Source organism: Chelonia mydas, chromosome 7 (assembly GCF_015237465.2).
Source record: "Chelonia mydas isolate rCheMyd1 chromosome 7, rCheMyd1.pri.v2, whole genome shotgun sequence".
In the NCBI taxonomy this organism is placed as follows: Eukaryota; Metazoa; Chordata; order Testudines; family Cheloniidae; genus Chelonia; species Chelonia mydas.
Genome location: NC_057853.1, coordinates 49562285 through 49582729, shown reverse-complemented (window position 1 = coordinate 49582729; position 20445 = coordinate 49562285). Strand labels below are relative to the sequence as shown.

The following is a 20445-nucleotide window of genomic DNA, read 5'->3' as shown; positions in this document are numbered from 1 at the left end:
GTGCATAAATCTGCTACTAGCATTCAACATCAAAAATGAACCAATGAGAAAAAAATCCTCCAAGGAAAGAACTGCAAGCGTTAAACGTAGATGAGAGCATGCAGAAAAGTAGCAAGCCATGCTCTACTACAGGACAGTCACAGGCCTTTGGCAAAGTGTCCCTCGATGGGTCAAACATGCCACTAATTGAAATGTTATACACATTGGTGTTTGATATAAAGATCACTATCGAGTATCAATAGCACAGTTGCAATTAAATCCTTATACAGAACATTGAACTTAGTAAATATTAACAGGATTTTTTCAATTTTGTATTTCATTGCATAGAACATTAGACATGAGACTAGCTCGCGGTTACCCAAGGTGGATGGAAGCTCTGATGGATCACACCAATGAACTGTTGTTTTGAGCATGCTCAGCATGAACAAGAGACTGGCAGGAAACTGACAACACAAACAAATGAAAACCAGAATATCTGTACACTTGCTGATTTCTCTATGGTGAAACAAGCTTTCCATTTGGTTTCCTTTTGCTCTCCTGGGTTACGGTCTGAGGAACTTTATCCTCGCAGGTTAAACATTTTGCTGTGAGTAGCTCCTCCATCTTTCTCAGCATGCAATGGCTTAAGAAGGACTTGAATTGCACAGTAATAAGAAGGAGAATGGCAGAGGCAGCGCTCTCCTGACCTTGTGCTCATTATAGCCTTCTGGATTCTATTGCTTCTACAGACAACAGCCTGGGTGCTAACTTAGCACAAAGCAGAAAGGAAAGAGAATTCAATACAAAGGAAACCAAACCAAAAAGAAACAAGAAACCCCCAGCCCCTGGGTGTTGATGAGGTATAGATGTAAATCAAAGTGGAATGATTAAGGCTGTTATGGAGATAAAAATAATACCCGGGCATACATAAAACAATGTGTGATGTTACCAATGGACAGCACTGCCATTTGAATGCTTTAGAATGGCTTCAGGATGGCTTTGGGGCGGCTGAGAGACATGCCTGGCCAGTATCTGCTTTGGGAAAAATCAGCCAGTTTACGCACTGCCTTTCAGAGTCCTATGGCCTCGTATCTCAGTAAGGAAACAGTGTTAGGTCCTAATTGAAGTTCTCTCAATTCCCCGGATGGGGGTGTGGAACACTTTCAGTCGCAGGGATGGTGAGAGTACAGGAATGCTGCGCATGCGGAGGGGCCAATGGGGCAAACTGGAATGTGAAGGAGATTGGAGCCTTCAGCTGCCAGCCCTAGACTCATACATGGCTCAGAGAGAGGGAAAAAACCTATGAAGAAACTAGAGTTAAGATTCAGTCAGTGAGCAACTCTGTGTATAATCTCAAGAATGGGCCAATGGTCCCCCCATCAGATCCCCGGCCCAAGGAGACCACAGGAGGGAGCAGTCCTGCACAAGCTCAGAAGTATCCTCTGAGAGCAGGGCAAACCCCACCTCTGTGACAGTCACGTTGTGGTACAGGCCCATGCTTTGGCAATGTTCCTGATGGACACCAAGCTGTGTGGGTGTTCCCATGGCTTGCTCCAGACAGTACACAGAGCCAAGAAGAGGTCCACGCCCTCCTGCAGTGCTGCCTCAAGGCTCTGAAGAAGTTTGCTACAGGTAAAGGCCTGGTTTGCTCAGTGAGACCCAACATCCTCTCTTCGGCCTTCCAGGTCACGCTGGGCTCTTCTGGCCTTGCAATCTGTGAAGCAGCCTAGTGGTTTCCATGGTTTCAAAAGCTTGATGAGAGACAGAAAGAGACAGAGAGATCATTGACAACTGTGTGTGTGTGCAGCGCCTGGTGCAAGTCCTCTAGCTTGGGAACAGCTCTCTGCAGGCACAGTGGCCAGTGGGAGGAGTGTGTAGCCTGTTTACGATCAAGGAGATGGCTGAGGAGCTCCTGACCCAATGAACTGCCCAGCCCCAGTGGGCCCTTAGCTTAAATCTGGGCTCAGAGCTGTGCATTTCACCCTCTGCAAATTGGCACTGCAGCCCCGCCACCTCCCCAGCAAGCCAGGCCAGGCTCCCGCAGCTCTCCTGCCATAGCTCTGGTGTTCAGCTACCCATTGCTAGGCAGGGGTTCAGCAGCCCAGAGACACCCAAGCAGTGGGTAATACTCCAAGCAGGAGGAGTGGCCTGGGCATGCCATGATTCAGCAGCTACAGTGTCGTCCAGTCCCCCTTGGCAAAGGGCTGGTGGGGAGGGCGCTGGGGCAGTGGCAGCCAAAGAGAGATCAACTCATCTCTGTGGGGAAACATGGGCCGGCAGTCCCATCTCTCACACCCAGCTCTCCCAGGCAGGGACTGTTATTACATTCCGTGCAGTGCGCACACCACAGGGAGCAGCCTGCCCTGTCAGACCCTCTGCTGTACCCGTGTGAACAGCTGCATAGGGTGCGAATGTTGGTGAGAGCAGGGCTGGGGGAGCCGGCCTGGACACTGAGCAGCCTAGGGCAATGGCTGCCTGGCTGCCATGCCCAGGAGATGGCATGGGGCAGGGTCTGGTTCCCAGAGAAGGGAGTGATAGGCTGAGCCCCTCACACACTTTGTTCTTCCCACTGGGACAAGGGCCTCTCAAATGGCCCATCCACTTCCGGCTTGGGGGGCACTGCCCTTTTCCAGCCATCTTCGCCCTGCCAGCTTCATCATACAGCAAATGTACCACACCTTGGCCCAGTGTCTTCTCAGTGCTCAGGCATTTTGCTCTCCAATGCACTGAGACTGATGGCACATGGGAAATGAGCATTCTGGTATCAGCACAAAGCCCACACACGGCTTCAACGACAGGCATACTCTTTTCAGGAACAGCAGGGAGCTGTGGGTTGGGAATGAGGTGCATCAGCAGAGCTGGGGGAGGGGGGAGGCCAGGGCTGGAATATCAGAGGTCTGTGGGTTGGGAGAGAGGGCTCCGACAGAGCTGGGAGAGTGGGGAGCCCAGGGCTGGGCTAGCAGGGGCTGTGGAATGGGGCTGGGCTAGCTGGTGGCTGCAAGGCGGGTGTTTGAGAGGCACTGGCAGAGCAGGGGGAGGAAGCTTGCTGTGTGCCTGACACTGCCCATGGGCATTAATTTCATGAGCACTAAATTTCCACATAATCCAATCTGCAAAAGGCAAAAAGCAGCAGTTCCCCTCACAGCTGTACCCTGACCCCCACGTGGCTGTACCCCTGACCTCCATGCAGCTGTACCATCAGAACTCCGTGCAGCTGTACCATCGGACCCTCATGCAGCTGTATCCCTAGCAGTCCCCCTTGCAGCTGTACCCCAAGCCGACCCCACCTTCACGGCTGTACCCAGGGGCACTCACTGTTATACCCAGAGTCCAACGTTGCCTGCTGAATTCACTGGTTTCTTCATAGGTTTTTCCACTGCGAAGACTAGATCTCCACCCGCTTTCCCAGCCTCCTGTCAGTGGAAGAGGGGGGGGGGGTTGGGGCATCTAATGAGAGGCACCCCCAGGCAATTCCCGCCTGAGCAGGGCGGTGCAGTCTGCAAATAGCAGGTGGGTTACTGGGCAGGAGAGAGGATGAGAGGTCAGTGCAGTGTGCAGGGGCTGGGGAGTGGGTGGAGAATGAGGGGGCACACGGTGGGTGGCAGCTGGTGAGGTATGGAGCAGGTGAGTGGCTGGAGGGACAGTGACTTGGGCAAGTGGCAGGGGTTAATGGGGGCCAGGGAGTCGGGGAATGGGTTGGTGGCAAATGGATGAGGGCTGGATGGGCTGATTCCCATGCCTCTGCAGACATAGCTCAGGAAGCTCTTACCCATTCCCAGCCTTTAAAGCCCACACACCTAGTCCGGAACATCAGGCAAGGCCAATACAGCAGGGCAATAGTAGGGTAGAGAAGGCTGGAGCATCAGGGTGGATGTGTGGAAACAAGGGCTAGTTATTTGGGGCGGTTGTGGGGTGGAGAGGGCTGCTGCTTCAGAGTGGTTGTGGGGAGGCGAGGGCTGGTTTGTCAGGGTGGTTGTGGGGAGACGAGGGCTGGTGTGTCATGGTGGCTGTGGGGAGGCAAGGGCTGGCGTGTTGGGGCAGTTGTGGGGAGTGTGACGTTACTGACATAAACTGGGACCGTATAGATCATTGTGGCACCAAATCCTGTATAAGGTGTCTAAGACAAGGTTATGGTTTGCTGTTGATGATACAGATAACATATCTGTATTCATGTATCATTTTTGTATTTAAAGTTATAAGTATTGGCTCTATACTGTCTGTATTTCAAACTTGTGCTATGCTTCTGGGTGACACCCCAGACAATTTGGCATCAGCACTGTCTAGCCTGCTTGATGGCCCATTAAGGATCATCAGCTATACAAATGACCCATTGAGAGAAGGCAGCTACACTTTGTAACTCAGCAAGCCATGCAGGGACATGCCTATGGACAGAACTCAAAGGTTTTTTCATGCCATGTGCTGGAATGCTTGTCTTTGGAACAAAAGAAAGGAGGCCACATGGCAAGAGACTATAAAAGGCTGCTGCAGCTCCTCCATCTTGTCTTCAATCCTGCTTCTTGCCTCTGGAGGGACTTTGCTACAAACTGAAGCTCTAAACAAAGGACTGAATGACCCATCCCAGCTATGGATGTACTCCAGAGACTTGATTTGAACCTCCAGCTGATTTCATCACCGCTACAAACCTGAACCAAGAACTTTGCCATTACTGTATGTAATTAATTTCATTTAACCAATTCTAGCTCTCATCTATATCTTTTTCCTTTTATGAATAAACCTTTCAATTTTAGATTCTAAAGGATTGGCAACAGCATGATTTTTGAGTAAGATCTGATTTGTATATTGGCCTGGATCTGGGGCTTGGTCCTTTGGGATTGGGAGAACATTTTTTTTTTTACTGGGGTATTGGTTTTCATAACCATTCATCCCCATAATAAGTGGCAATGGTGGTGATACTGGGAAACTGAAGTGTCTAAGGGAATTGCTCGTATGACTTCTGGATAGCCAGTGGGGTAAAACCAAAGTGTTCTCTGTTTGGCTGGTTTGGTTTGCCTTGGTGTGCAAAGGAACCCCAGCCCTGGGCTGTTATTGCCATGCTTTAAGCAATTTGTCCTGAATTGGTACTCTCAGTTGGGTCCTGCCAGAACCAGCATTGTTACAGGGGGCAATGGCTGGCACGTCAGGGTGGCTGTGGGGAGACGAAGGCTGGTGCGTGAGGGCAGCTGTGGGTAGTCGAAGGCTGGCATGTCAGGTCCGTTGTGGGTAGGCAAGAGCTGGCATATCAGGGCAGCTGTGGGGTGGAGAGAGCTGGAGATCAGGGCGCCTGTGGGGTGGAGAGGGCTGGTGCATCAGGGCGGTTGTGGGGAGGCGAGGGCTGGAGCGTCAGGGTGGCTGTGGGGAGGCGACGGCTGGAGCATTTGGGAGGCTCTGGGGAGGCGAGGGCTGGAGCGTCAGGGTGGTTGTGGGGAGGCGAGGGCTGGGGCATCGGGGCGACCATGGGGAGGCGAGCGCTGGCACATAAGGGCAGATATGGGGAGATGAGGGCTGGCATGTCAGGGTGGCTGTGGGGAGGCGAGGCCTGGCACCTCAGGGCCCTTGTGAGTAAGCGAGAGCTGGCGTGTCAGGGCAGCTGTGGGGTGGCGAGGGTTGGTGCTTCCAGGTAATTCTGAGGAGGTGAGGGCTGGTGCTTCAGGGCAGCTGTGGGAATACGAGGGCTGGCGTGTCAGGGCGGCTGTCGGGAGGCGTGGGCTGGCGTGTTGGGACAGTTGTGGGAAGTCGAGGACTGGCGTATCAGGGCAGCCATGGGGTGACAACAGCTGGCAAATCAGGGTGTCTGTGGGGTGGTGAGGGCTTGTGCTTCCGGGTGGCTGTGGGGAGGCAAAGGCTGGCATGTCAGGGAGGCTCTGGGGAGGAGAGGGCTGGCGTGTCAGGGCAGCTGTGGAGAGGTGAGGGCTGGTGCATCAGAGCGGCTGTGGGGAGGCTAGGGCCCACGCGTCAGGGCAGCTGTGGGGAGGCGAGGGCTTGTATGTCAGGATGGCTGTGGGGTGGCAAGGGCTGGTGCGCTGGGACTGTTGTGGGGAGGTGCGGCTGGTGCTTCGGGGGGACTATGAGGAGGCGAAGGCTGGTGCTTCAGGGCAGCTGTGGGAAGACGAGGACTGGTACATGCGGAAGGCTGTGGGGAGGCGAGAGACGGTGGTTCCGAGCGGTTGTGGGGAGGGGATGGCTGGTGACTCACGGTTGGGGAGGCAAGGGCTGGAGCGCTGGGGCGGTTGTGGGGAGATGAGGGCTGGGGCATCACGGGGGCAGTGGGGAGGCGAGGGCTGGCGCATCGGGACGTCTGTGGGGGGGTGAGGGTTAGTGCATCAGGGAGACTGTGGGGAAGTGAGGGCAGGTGTGGGGCAGTTGTGGGGAATCAAAGGCTAGCTCCTCAGGGGAGCCATGGGGTCACAACAGCTGCCACGTCAGGGTGTCTGTGGGGTGGTGAGAGCTGGTGTTTAGATGTGTCTGTGGGAAGATGAGGGCTGGGGCATCACGGTGGCTGTGGGGAGGCGAGGGCTGGCATGTCAGGGCAGCTGTGGGGAGGCAAAAGATGGAGGTTCTGAGTGGTTGTGGGGAGGGGATGGCTGGTGTGTCAAGGTGGCTGTTGGGAGGTGAGGGCTGGCACGTCAGTACGGCTTTGGGGAGGCGAGGGCTGGGGCATCGGGGCGACCATGGGGAGGCGAGGGCTGGTGGTTCAGAGTGGTTGTGGGGAGAGGAAGGTGTGACGCTCTGTACATTGGGGGAACATCGAGCACCCCCATATTCATCCTTATAAAATGATTGTGTGATATCCAATGCAAAGTTTGTCATGTCGGGTGTCTTCAGAGGGCTCATGATGCACTGAGCACTGTTATTATAGCGATGTTACAGTAATTGTTACAGTAATGTTACTGTAATATTATAAGTTATAATTTCATGTATATAGTTATGAGGCTGAAAATGTATCCTCATCACTTAAAGCAAGCCCAGGCAAAAACTCTCCAAGAGCAGAGGGGCAGTTCACATCTCATCTGGGCAGGTATGGGAGAAACCGAGCCCAGAGTCACAGGAACAAAGGACGCTGGCCTAGGCAGCAACAAAAGAATCTGTTAGACTCTCGAGGGAGTTACCCCCCAACCCTTCCTTTGGTCAGTTTGGAACTGCGATGAGGTAATGCTCACCTGACTCTGAAGGGCGGGGGTGGGTGGGCAAAGCCAAGAGAGAAGAAAGGACATGATAAAAGGGAGAGACATTTGCTATGATCTCTCTTTCTCTTCCACCTACATCTACAGACACCACACCAAGTGACTAAAGTGCTGATCAAAGGGGAGAGCCTGGCTGAAGGTGAGAAGCATCTAAGTTTATAAGGGCATTGAAAGTGTTAAGATCATCTTAGAATGCATTTTGCTTTTATTTCATTTGACAAAATCTGACTTGTTATGTTTTGACTTATAATCACTTAAAATCTATCTTTATAGTTAATAAATCTGTTTGTGTATTCTAACTGAAGCAGCACTTTTGGTTTGAAGTGTGGCAGAGACTCCCCTTGGGATAACAAGCCTGGTACATATCAATTTCTTTGTTAAATTGACAAACTCATATAAGCTTGCAGCGTCCAGCGGGCATAACTGGACACTGTAAGATGGAGGTTCCTAGGGTTTTGTCTGGGACCAGAGGTATTGGCTAGTGTCATTCGGTTGCACAAACCAAGGAGCAGATTACATGCCAGAGGCTGTGTGTGAACAGCCCAGGAGTGGGGGTTCTCTGAGCAGAGCAGGGTAGGGCTGGCTCCCAGAGTCAAGGATTCAAGTGACCTAGCAGATCACTGGTCCAGGGTTTAAAACTGGTGGGAAGGGAGGATCCTATTTTGCCCCTGGGAACAGAGAAGGGGGTTGGGAGCCTAAATATTCTCTGACCCAAAAACATTCCTCTCACCCTCCTCCCAAATCTCCTGTAAAAGTAGAAGAGCCCAAAAGGTGCTATCAGTGTAATTCTACTGATCAACTGAGGAATAAATGCCCTGTGCTAGGAGGAAGCAGGCAAACAATAGCTCATGTTAGTTCTGCTGTCCTCAACACAGAAACCCCCCAAGTAATTGAAACCTATCATATTGGTTTTGTGAGGCCTCTGCAGAACCAGATATGGAGCACGTTAATGCTGTCCAAATTGATGGCAGGGAATACTTGGGGCAGAGGGATACAGGGGCCCAGATCTCTCTGGTTAAGCAGAGTGTGGTCCCAAAGGCCATTATGTTGCCTGGCCAAATGGCAGAGATTGTGAGGGTGGGTGAAAGCAGATTCCTCATACTGTTAGCTAAAATTCATGTGGTTTGGAAAGTGTTTAATTGTGGGGGTAATGGAACACCTCGTATTTGACCTGCTCTTTGGTAATGATTTTTTCCGTATAACTCAGGTTAAAGTATTTGCCTGAAGCAGGAGGGAGTGTTATGCTGGGACCCCCAAGGGAAAGGTTAAGTCTCAGGAACTGCCGAGAGAATGGAAGAGAGTATCCTTGATTCATCTGCCGCAGGGAGAAACCACATGCTTCCAGGTGGGAGGGTGGTTGAGACCAACTCTTGCACTGCAGCTGGAGGCAACACCACATCAGGAAGGGATGGGGGTGTAATGCCTGCCAGGGAGAGAACTGTCCAGGTTGTTAGCTGCCAGCAGGTTACAGCTGAACCAAAGGCAAAACCGACTCTAGGGAGCAGAGAGAAATGTGTCCCAGAGAGCCCAGAGAAGGGGCATGGAATCTCAGAAACCACTGAGGTGGATGAAGATTCCTGTGACTCTAACACAGGGAAGCAGGGTGCTTCCAAGTATGTGGGCGGGGAGGGAGGGCTGAGACTAGCTCCTTTCCCAGCAGAAAGCAATGTGCCCTCAGGCGCTGGGGCAGGAGAGGTGTTATCAGTGATTAAGGAAACTGTCCTAGTTGTTTGCTGGCAGAGTTCTGCAGATGAACAAGAGATAGAACCCTACCTGGGGAGCACAGAGAAATGTGTCTTAGGAGGGGGCCCAGAGGAGGAAACCGTGGAAGGAATAGTGGGGGTACAGGAATGACTCCTCATTAGTCACTTGGGGCAGGATGCCCAGGACACTAGGAGGATGGCTGGGTCAGCATCTGTGCACCCGGCCACTCAGGCCGTGACCCAGGTTTTGAGAAGGAACTGTGTAACTAACCTCCTGGAGGGGAGCAGTCACACAGCTGACTTCTCAGGGACAGAGAAAGGGGTGGCGGAGGATACCCCAATCTAGGTTCCAATTTTTCAGGATGCTATTTCTGATACTTTTTTGGAAAGTAACTGTGTCTCTTTAAATCAAGATGCAGTTCCAATGCCTGTGATAACAGAGGAGTTGGGAGCAGGAAATTGCCAGGTGGTAGTTTGTGAGAGCACAAATGACCCAACAGACAGAGAAAGGGGTGTTTTTCCCTAGGCTGGTGAAACACAGAGAAGAGTTATGGGAAAGCTGCTGGGAAAAGGTGAATCTGATCAAAGGGTAAACACACCTAGCCCAGAGAGCACAGATCACAGCCCTCTAGGGGGCAGGGAAGGACTCAGTGCTGGGAGGGGGAAACACAGGGTAACCCCAAAAGGGGAGCTGGATTTTCTGAATATGTACAGTCCTGGGGTTGGGAGATGGCTCCCCAAAGGGCCAGCCAATGTGCAGGATCCCCCTGAACACCTATCTTGCCAGACCCTGAGACATCAAAATGCCAGAAACATGATTAAAAATTAAGAGCCCATACAGAAGGGTTTCAGAGTAACAGCCGTGTTAGTCTGTATCTGCAAAAAGAAAAGGAGTACTTGTGGCACCTTAGAGACTAACAAATTTATTTGAGCATACGCTTTCGTGAGCTACAGCATCATGAAAGCTGTAGCTCATGAAAGCTTATGCTCGAATAAATTTGTTAGTCTCTAAGGTGCCACAAGTGCTCCTTTTCTTTCTTCATACAGAAGGGAACACTGGAGGGAAGGAAAAGGCAGTGACTGATTACATGGGAGAGAGTCAAAGGACACCATGGGTAATGAATAAACTAACCTCAAACTAGAATATCTGAACAGAGGGCCTGGTATAAAAACACTCATCCCTATTAAAAATTTTGGTATTAAGTTTTGGGATAAGAATTTTGTTACTGATGTTAAACCTTGTGATAATGCTACTTTTCAATTAATACCTGTAAACAAGTTTAAAGCTAATCACAGCAGAGAAACTATAAAAAACCTTGTTTGCTGTGTGTGAATGGGGAAACTGAGGCACACCGCCTCATGGCCTTAATGGCTGGATGCCAAGAGAACAATAACACAAACTGCCTTTGTGACTAACCCTCTTGCAGTAAACTAAGAGGGAAGGTGTGATGCTCTGTACGTCGGGGGAACACCCAGCACCCCCATGTTCATCCTTATAAAATGATTGTGTGGTATCCAATGCAAAGTTTGTCATGTCTGGTGTCTTCGGAAGGCTCATGATGCACTGCGCATGGTTGTTATAGTGATGTTATGGTAATTGTTACAGTAATGTTATAGGTTATAACTTCATGTACATAGTTACGAGGTTGAAAATGTATCCTCATGGCTTAAACCAAGCCCATACAAAAACTGGTGCTTTGGGGTGGTTGTGGAGAGGCGAGGGCTGGTGCTTCAGGGTGGCTGTGGGGGGACGAGGGCTGGCGCATTGGGGCGGCTGTAGGGAAGTGAGGGCTGGTGTGTCGGGGCAGTTGTGGGGAGACGAGGGCTGGTGCATCAGTGCAGCCATGGGGAGGTGAGGGTTGGCATGTCAGGCTGGCTGTGGGGTGGCAAAGGCTGGTGGTTCGGGGCAGTTGTCAGGGGTATGAGGTCTGGCATATCAGGGCAGGTGTGATGAGGGTAGGGCTGGTGCCTCAGAGTGGCTGCGGGAAGGTGAGGGCTGGTGCATCAGGGCAGGTGTAGGGAGGCGAAGGCTGGTGCTTCTGAGTGGCTATGGGGAGACGAGTGCTGGCATATCAGGGTGGTTCTGGGGAAGCAAGGGCTGGCATGTCAGAGTAGTAGCAGGGAGCCGAGGGCTGGTGCATAGGGCAGCTGTGGGAAACGGGGGGGGGGCTGCTCCTTCAAAGAGGCTCTGGGGAGGCAAGGGTTGGCACATCAGGGCAGCTGTGGGGAGGTGAGGGCTAATGGTTCAGGGTGGCTATGGGGAAGCGAGGGCTGACACGTTGGTACACCTGTGGTGAGGCGAGGACTGGTGCTTCAGGATGGCTGTGGGGAGGCGAGGGCTGGTGCGGCAGGGTGACTGTGGGGAAGTGAGAGTGAGAAGTGGAATTTCGGAGCAGTTGTGGGTAGTCGAGGGCTGACATGTCAGGGAGGCCATGGGGAGACAAGGGCTGCTGGTTCTGGGCAATTGCGGGGAGGTGAGGGCTGGTGCTTCGGGGAACTTGTAGGGAGGTGAGGGCTGGTGGTTCAGAGCTGCTGTGGGAAGATGAGGGTTGGCACATCAGGGCGTCTATAGGAAAGAGAGGACTGGTGCATTGGAGAAGTTGTGGGGAGGCGAGAGCTGGCACATCAGAGCAGTTATGTGGAGGTGGGGGCTGGTGGTTCAGAGTGGCTGTGGGGAGGCGAGGGTTGGCGTGTCAGGCAGTTATGGCAAAGTGAGGGCTGGTGCTTCGGGACGGCTGTGGGGAGACGAGGGCTGGAACATCAGAGCGGCTGTAGGGAAGCGAGGACTGGTGCGTTGGGGCAATTGTAGGGAGGCGAGGGCTGCTGCATCAGAGCAGCCGTGGGGAGGCGAGCACTGGCATATCAGGGTGGCTGTGGGCTGGTGAGGGCTGGTGGTTCAGGGAAGTTGTATGGGGTGTGATGTCTGGCATGTAAGGGTGGGTATGAGGAGGCCACGGCTGGTGCCCCAGGGTGACTGCAGGGAGGCGAGGGCAGGCATGTCAATGTGGCTGTGGGGAGGCGAGGGCTGGCGTGTCAGGGTGGCTGTGGGGGGGGGCGAGGGTTGGCACATTAGAGCAGTTGTGCGGAGGCAAGGGTTGGTGCTTCAGGGTAGTTATGGGGAGGTGAGGGCTGGTGCTTCGGGCTGGCTGTGAGAAGAGGAGGGTTGGTGCATCAGGGCAGCTGTAGGGAAGCGAGGGCTGGCGCTTTGGGGCAGTTGTGGGGAGGTGACAACTAGCGCATAATGGCAGTTGTGGGGAGGAGAGGGCTGGCATGTCAGAGGGGTTGTGGGGATACAAGGGCTGGCGTCTCAAGGCAGTTGTGGGGAGGCAAGGGCTGGTGTGTCAAGCCAGTTGTGGGGATGGGAGGGCTGGCACATCAGGGGGGTTGTGGGGACGCGAGGGCTGGTGCATCAGGGCAGTTATGGGGAGGCGAGGGCTGGTGCATCAGGGCGGCTGTGGGGAGGTGAGGGCTGGCACGACAGGGTGGCTTTGGGGAGGTGAGGGCAGGCGAGTCAGGGCAGCTGTGGGGAGCCTGCCCTGATGCACCAGCCCTCGCCTCCCCATGACTGCCCTGAAATTACAGCCCTCTCCTAACCACAGTTGCCTCCCCGTGGCCGCTCCAGTGCACCAGCCCTCGCCACCCCACAGCCACCCTGACACATCAGCCCTTGCCTCCCTAGAATTGTCCTGGTGCATAAACTCTCGCCTCCCCACAGCTGCCCAGAGGCGCCAGCGCTCGCCCCCCTAAAACTGCCCTGACACAAGAGCCCGTGCCTCTCCACAGACGCCTTGACGTGCCAGCCCTTGCCATTGCACAGACAACCTCATGCACCTGCCCTCGCCTCCCCATGACTGCCCTGAAACAACAGCCCTCTCCTCACCACAGTAGCCCTGACATGACAGCCCTCACCTCCCTGCAGCCGCCCTGAGGCCCAGCCATCACCTCCCCCACCCAGAAGTACAAGACCTCAGCACACCACACACAACCTGATGAGCCAGCTCTTGCCTCCCCATGGCTGCCGTGATGTACCAGCCCTCGACTCCCCACAGCTACCCTGACGTACCAATCTTCATTTCACCAAAGCCGCCCTTGCTTGCCAACACTCGCCTCCCCACAGCCACCCTGATGTGCCAGCCCTCGCCTCCCCTGGTCATCCCAATGCACCAGCCCTTGCCTCCGCACAACTGCCCCGACGCACAAGACCTCCCCTCCGCAGAACCCACTGTGACATGGCAGCCCTCACTTCCCCACAGCTGCCCTGATGTGCCTTCCCTCACCTCCCCACATCTCCCTGACACACCAGCCCTTGCCTCCCGAAAGCCACCCTCATGCTCCAGGCCTCGCCTCGCTACAACCACCCTTACATGCCAGCCCTCACAGTCCCAAAACTGCCCCAATGCACCAGCCCTCCCCTCCCCACAGCCACTTGGATGCACCAGCCCTGGCTGTGGGGAGACAAGGGCTGGCTCGTCAGAGCAGCTGTTGGGAGGTGAGTGCTGGTGCATCAGGGTGGCTGTGGGGAGGTGAGTTTTGGTGTGCTGGGACAATTCTAGGAAGGCAAGGATTGGCGTGTCTGTGTGGCTTTGGGAAGGTGAGGGCTGGTGTGTCAGGGAGGCTGTAGAGTGGCGAGGGCTGGTTGCATCAGGGCTGCCATGGGGAGGCGAGGGCTTGTGGTTCAGAGAAGTTGAGGGGAGGGGAGGGCTGGAGCGTTGGAGTGGCTGTGGGAAGGTGAGGGCTTGTGGTTCCCAGAGGCTGTGGAGAGGAGAGGGCTGGTGATTCAGGACAGTGATCAGGTGGTGAGGGCTGCCACACAGGGGTGGTGTTGGCTGGCAGGTTGGGTAGCCGTGGGCTGGCGCATCAGGGTGGCTGTGGTGAGGCAAGTGTTGGCAAGCGAGGGCAGCTTTGGTGAAGCGAGGACTGGCTTGTCGCGGTAGCTGTGGGGAAGTCGTGGGGGGGAGTCGTGGGGAAACAACAGGACTCTCCTCACCACAATCACCCTGACACGACAGCCCTCGCCTCCCTGTCCTGATGTGCCAGGGCAGTCATGGGCACTGTTCCCCCTAAGCTGTGTGTGTGTGTGCGCGCACACAGATCCTAAAGCCAGCGCACACGGCGAAACACCGCGTGCACAAAAATTTGCAGAGAAGCACAATACACACAGAAATTTTTTGCACACATGGCCTGTCAAAAATTAGAGGGAACATTGGTCGTGGGTAGGAGAGGGCTGGTCCGTCAGGGCGGCTGTGGAGAGGCAAGGGCTGTTGTGTCAGGGCAGTTTTGGGGATGTGAGAGCTAGCGCATCAGGGTGGCTGAAAGGAGGTGAGGGCTGGTGTGTCAGGGCGGCTCTGGGGAAGTGAGGGCTGGCATGTCGGTGCAGCTGTGGGGAAGTGAGGGCTAGTGCATCAGGGTGGCTGTGGGGAGAGAAGGGCTGGCGCATCAGAGCGGCTGTGGAGAAAGGAGGGCTGTTGTGTCAGGGCATTTGTTGGGAGGCCAGGGCTGGCATGTCAGGGAGGTTGTGGTGAAGCAAGAGCTGGTGTATCAGGGCGGCTATGGGGAAGCAAGGGCTGGCACTTCAGGGCAGCTGTGGGGAGGTGAGGGCTGGTGTGTCAGGGTGGTTGTGGGGAGTCGAGGTCTGGTGCATCAGGGCAGCCATGGGGAGGTGAGGGCTGAGGCATGAGGGTGGCTGCGGGGAAGCATCAGGGAAGCTGTTTTGAAGGGAGGGCTGGTGCATCAGGGAAGCTTTGGAGAGGCGAGGGCTGGCGCATTAGGACAGTCATAGGGAGGCAAGGGCTGGCAGGTGTGGGTGGCTGTGGGGAGGCCAGGGCTGGTGCATCAGGGCGTATGTGGGGAGGTGAGGGCTGGAGTGTCAGGGCGGATGTGTGAAGGCAAGGGCTGGTGCGTAAAGACTGCTGTGGGGTGACAAGGGCTGCGACCTCAGAGAGGTTGTGCAGAGGGAAAGTCTGGTATGTCAGGGAGGTGATGACTGGCACATCACGGCAGCAGTGGGGAGGCAAGGTCTGGTGTATCAGGGCTGCTATGGGGAGAGAAGGGCTGGCATGTCAGAGTGGCTGTGGGGAGGTGAGGGCTGGCGCATCATGGCAACTATGGGGGGGCCGACGGCTGGTGCTTCGGGGCGGCTGTGGGGAGGTGATGGCTGGGCCTCAGGGTGGCTGTGGGGAGGCGAGGGCTGGTGTGTCATGGCAGCTGTGGTGAGTCGAGGGCTGGTGCATCAGGGAAACCATGGAGAGGCAAGAGCTGGCATGTCAGGGTGTCTGTGGGGTGGCGAGGGCTCGTGGTTCGGGGCGGCTGTTGGGAGGGGATGGCTGGGCATCAGGGCTGTTGTGGGGAGGCGAGGGCTGGTGCATCAGGGTGGTTGTGGGGAAGTGAGGGCTGGTACGTTGGGGTAGATGTGGGGAGGTGAGGGCTGGCACATCAGGGCAGCTGTAGGCAGGCGAGGGCTGGCATGTCAGGGCAGATGTGGGGAAGCGAAGGCTGGCACATTAGGGCGCTTGTGGGTAGGCAAGGGCTGGCACATCAAGCCAGTTGTGTATAGGCGAGGGCTCGCGCTTCAAGGTGGTTGTGTGTAGGCGAGGGCTGGTGCATCAGGGTGGCTGTGGCATGTGAGGCTTGGCACGTCGGTGCCATTGTGGGGATGTGAAAGTGGGTGCATTGGGGCCATTGTGGGGAGGGGAGGGTTGGTGCATTGGGGTGGCAATGGGGAGGGAAGGGCTGGTGGTTTAGGGCGGTTGTGGAAAGGTGAGGACTGCTGCATCAGGGCGGTTGTGGGGAAGTGAGGTCTGGTTTGTCAAGTTAGTTATGGTCAGGCAAGGGCTGGTGCGTCAGGCAGTTATGTGGAGGCGAGGGCTAGCACATCAGGGTGGTTGTGGGGAGGCGATGACTGGTGCTTTGGGGCGGCCATGGTGTCTGAGGGCTGGTGTGTCAGGGAGGCAATGGGGAGGTGAGGGCTAGCGCATCAGGGTGGCTCTGGTGAGGTGAGGACTAGCATGTCAGGGCACTTGTTGGGAGGCGAGGTCTGGTGCCTTGGGATTTTGATGGGGTGGGGAGGGCTGACACACTGGGGGGTGGTGTGGGCTGGCACATTGGATGGCCATGGGATGGTGCATCAGGGCAGCTGTGGGGAGGCGAGGGCTGGTGCATTGTGGCAGCTGTGGGGAAGCGACGGCTGGCATGTTAAGGCAGCTGTGGGGAAGCAAGGGCTGGAGCGTCAGAGTGGTGAGGGCTGGCGCGTTGGTGGCCGTGGGGAGGTAAGGGCTGGCATGTCACAGCGGCCATGGGGAGGCGAGGACTGGTGCATCAGGGTGGCTGTGGGGAAGTGAGGGCTGCCACATCAGGGCGGTTATGTGTAGGCGAGGGCTGTCATGTCAGGGTGGCTGTGGGGATGAGAGGGCTGGCGTGTCAGGGCTGTTGTGGGGATGTGAAAGCAGGTGCATTGGGGCTGTTGTGGGGAGGGGTGGGCTGGTGCATTGGGGCTGCTGTGTGAAGGTGAGTGCTGATGCATCGGGGAGGCAAGGGCTAGCATGTCAGAGCAGCTTTGGGGAGGCGAGGGCTGCTGCACCAGTGTGGCTTTGGGAAAGCCAGGGCTGGCGCGTCAGAAGAGTTATGGGGAGGCGATGGCTGGCACATCAGGGTGACTGTGAGGAATCAAGGGCTGGTGCATCAGGGCAAGGCGAGGCGAGGGCTGGCGCGTTGGGGTTGCTGAGGGTAGGTGAGGGCTGGTGCGTCAGGGCAGTTGTAGGTAGGTGAGGACAAGAGCATCAGTGCTGTTGTAGGTAGGCGAGGGCTGACTTGTCAGGGTGGCAGTGGGTATTTGAGGGCTGGTGCTTCAGGACAATTGTGGGGATGTGAAGGCAGGTGTATTGGGGCCAGTGTGGGGAGAGGAGGGCTGGTGCGTCAGGGTGGCAACAGGGAGGGAAGGGCTTGTGGTTGAGGGTGGTTGTGGGGAGGCGAGGAGTGGTGGTTCAGAGCAGCTGTAGGGAGGCGAGGGCTGGCACATCTGGGTGGCTACGGGGAGGTGAGGGCTGGCGCATCAGGATGAGTGTGTGGAGGCCAGGGCTGGTACTTTGGGGCTGCTGTGGGGATACAAGGGCTGGCACATCAGAGCGGCTGGTGGGGGACGATGGCTGGCGCATTGGGGCAATTGTGGGGATGTGACGGCTGGTGCTTTGGGGTGGCTGTGAGGAGGTAAGGGCTGGCACACTGAGGGGTGGTGTTGGCTGGGATGTTGGGTGGCTGTGGGATTTGTTCGTCAGGGCAGTTGTGGGGAGATGAGGGCTGGTGCCTTGCGGCGGCTCTGGGGAGGTGAGGACTGGTGTGTCAGAGTCACTGTGGGGAGGCAAAGGTTCATACATCGGGATGGCCATGGGATGGGGCATCGGGGCAGTTGAGTGTGACTCACCTTGCAGCATTTGCTCACCAGAACGACGTGAATTTCTTTCCGAATGCCGACACCGCTGTGATGGGCAAAGAAAAGAGGGCGGTGAGGCATGCAATGGCACTGTGAGGTATCATCATTCATAGAATCATAGAATATCAGGGTTGGAAGGGACCTCAGGAGGTCACCTAGTCCAACCCCCTGCTCAAAGCAGGACCGATCCCCGACTAAATCATCCCAGCCAGGGCTTTGTCAAGCCTGACCTTAAAAACTTCTAGGGAAGGAGATTCCACCACCTCCCTAGGTAACGCATTCCAGTGTTTCACCGCCCTCATAGTGAAAAAGTTTTTCCTAATATCCAACCTAAATCTCCCCCACTGCAACTTGAGACCATTACTCCTTGTTCTGTCATCTGCTACCATTGAGAACAGTCTAGAGCCATCCTCTTTGGAACCCCCTTTCAGGTAGCTGAAAGCAGCTATCAAATCCCCCCTCATTCGTCTCTTCTGAAGACTAAACATCCCCAGTTCCCTCAGCCTCTCCTCATAAGTCATGTGTTCCAATCCTTTAATCATTTTTGTTGCCCTGGGGTCTGGGCATTGTCTGGGGTCAGGGCATGGCCTGCAGGGGAGTGACAGGGTAGCTCCCGGTAACCCCACTGCAGCTCTGGGCCCTGACAGCAAAGCTGCTTTCCCTGCATCCAGCCCATGCTAGCACTAGCTCTTTCTGCTGTAACCCTGGCTTCTCGGTGACAGCCAGGTTGGCTCTGCAATTGCTTGATTGTTTGTAAAACAACACCATCTACAACATAAGAACAAAATAGGGAGAAATTCTGAGCCTGCCCTACCTCCCCCTCCTGCCTTTACCCCTCCGATGATATACGGGGCAAGGCCCAGGGGACTGGACATATGCTAATGTTGAGCCACCACCTGGAAAAGGCAAACAGGGTTGGGCAAACGGTTGGGCAAAGCCATGGAATGGCTGGCAGAAGTAGCAAAGAATAAATACGTGGCAGCATGATTAACCCCAGTCAACATGGTTCTCTGCAAAATAGAGCAATGGGAGAGGGTCCCAGAGCCTAGCCACCAGTCCGAGACCTGACGTCTACACTGCAGTTTTCCAGCCCCACAGCCCAAGCCTCATGAGCCTGCATCAGCTGACATGGACCAGCCACAGGTCTCATTGCAATGTAGCCACACACCATACAATCCAGATTGCTCCCTAGAGTAGGGTTGCCAATCTTCTAATTGCACAAAACTGAACACCCCTGCCCTGACCCTTCACCAAGGCCTCACCCCTGCCCGTCCCCTTCCTAGAGGCCCCACCCCCGCTCACTTCATCCCCCCTCCCTCCATCAATCGCTCTCCCACACCCTCACTCACTTTCACTGGGCTGGAGCAGGAGAGTTAGGGCTCTGTCTGGGGTGTGGGCTCTGGGGTGAGGACAGGGATGTGGGGTTTGGGGTGTGGGAGTGGGCTTTGGCCTGGGGCAGGGGGTTGAGATGGGGGGGTATGAGCTCAGGGCTGGCAGTGCAGGCTCCAGGTGGGGCCAGAAATGAGGAGTTCAGGGTGTGAGAGAGGGCTCTGCGCTGGGGCAGGGGGTTGTGGGGCAGGGGGATGAGGGCTCTGGCTGGGGGTGTGGGCTCTGGGGTGGGGCCAGGGATGAGGGGTTTCAGATGCAGGAGTAGGCTCAGTGCTGGGGCAGGGGGTTGCGGTGTGGAGGGGTTGTGGGGTGCAGGCTCTGGGAGGGAGTTTTAGTGTGGGAGGAGGTGTGGAGTCCTGGCAGCGCTTACCGCTCCTAGATGCAGGGCAGCCAATGAAGCTCTGCATGCTGCCCTCTTGTCTGCAGGCACCAACCCTGCAGCTCCCATTGGTCACAGTTCCCAGCCAATGGGAGCTGCTTAGCCAGCACCTGGGGCACGGGCAGAGCCTCCCTGGCCACCCATGAGCCTAGGGGCTGCTGTGATCTGGTGGCCGCTTCTGGGAGCCGCACTGAGCCAGGGTAGGTAGGGAGCTTGCCTTAGGCCCGGATCCCTGCTGTGCTGCTGACCAGACTTTTAGTGGCCAGGTTGGTGGTGCCAACTGGCGCCGCCAGGGTCCCTTTTCGACCGGGTGTTCCAGTCGAAAACCAGATGCCTGGCAACCCTACTCTAGAACCTCATTCACAGGAATTGCACTGGAGTTTATTTATATAGATTCCAGCTTTGAAGGCCAGAAGGGTTCTTGTGATCAGCTCGGTTGAGCCTATTTGGCCCAGGTGAGAGAGTGGCCCCACAACACTTCCTAGAGCAGAGCCAGTTGTGAGTTAGAAATTGACAGTGCCAGGGAATCCACTAGGACCCCAGTAAATGGCTCCAATGGTTAATTCCTCCAGCTGTTGCAAATGTAAGCCTGATTTCCAGACTGACTTTGTCCAGCTTCAATGTCAAGCCATTGGAGGGTGTTAGCGCTTTCTCTGCCAGCCCGAGAAGCCTGGCTGAAATATTTGTTTGCTATGAAGTTCCTCCTCCAGGTGCAGCCTCAGCAGCTAATTGGCCTGCCTGGCCACCTTAACCCCTTCCAGTCCTGTGTGGGGTGGACAGCCATCGCAGCTTGTCAACAGGAAATCATCAGCCAGTGGGGGGGTTTCTTGTGGGGATCTGTTCTCAGCCCACTGCTGTTCCAGATCTTTACCAATGATTTGGAAGAAAATGTACAGTCCTTGTGAGTAACATGTGCTGGTGACATGCAGCTGCGGGGGAGGGGGAGTGTTGGCAGATAACCGAAGGATGGGTTAGTTACTCATTCATAGAATCATAGAATCCTAGAGGATAAGGATTGGAAGAGAACTCAGAAGGTCATCTAGTCCAATCCCCTGCTCAAAGCAGGACCAACTCCAAATAAATCATCTCACCCAGGGCTTTGTCAAGCTGGGCCATAAAAATCTCTACGGATGGAGATTCCACCACCTCCCTAAGTAAACCATTCCAGTGCTTCACCACCCTCCTAGTGAAATAGTTTTTCCTAATATCCAACCTAGACCTCTCCACTGCAACTTGAGACCATTGCTCCTTGTTCTGACATCTGCCATGACTTTGAACAGCCTAGCTCCATCCTTTTTAGAACCCCCCTTTAGGTAGTTGAAGGCTGCTATCAAATCCCACCTCACTCTTCTCTTCTGCAGATTAAATAAGCCCAGTTCCTTCAGCCTC

At 55.3% G+C, this 20445-nt stretch overlaps 1 protein-coding gene across 6 annotated transcripts in view; it reads right to left on the bottom strand.

The window, feature by feature from the left end:
* Positions 1–289: 289 nt before the first annotated feature.
* The window catches only part of BSN (bassoon presynaptic cytomatrix protein), a 479044-nt gene continuing 458888 nt past the window's right edge, over positions 290–20445 (bottom strand). For 3 of the 6 annotated variants that reach the window (XR_006292516.1, XR_006292515.1, XR_006292517.1), the window contains 3 exons: positions 17280–17334; positions 3295–3392; positions 290–1730 (listed from right to left, as the gene is read on the bottom strand). Coding sequence is in view for 3 of the 6 variants with exons in the window: in XM_043552315.1 (XP_043408250.1) it covers positions 17294–17334 (41 nt within the window). In the remaining 3 variants the exon portion in view is untranslated. Of the gene's footprint in view, positions 3498–17279; positions 17335–20445 lie in introns of all 6 variants that reach the window. The other 3 variants (XM_043552315.1, XM_043552314.1, XM_043552313.1) reach the window with 3 other exon arrangements.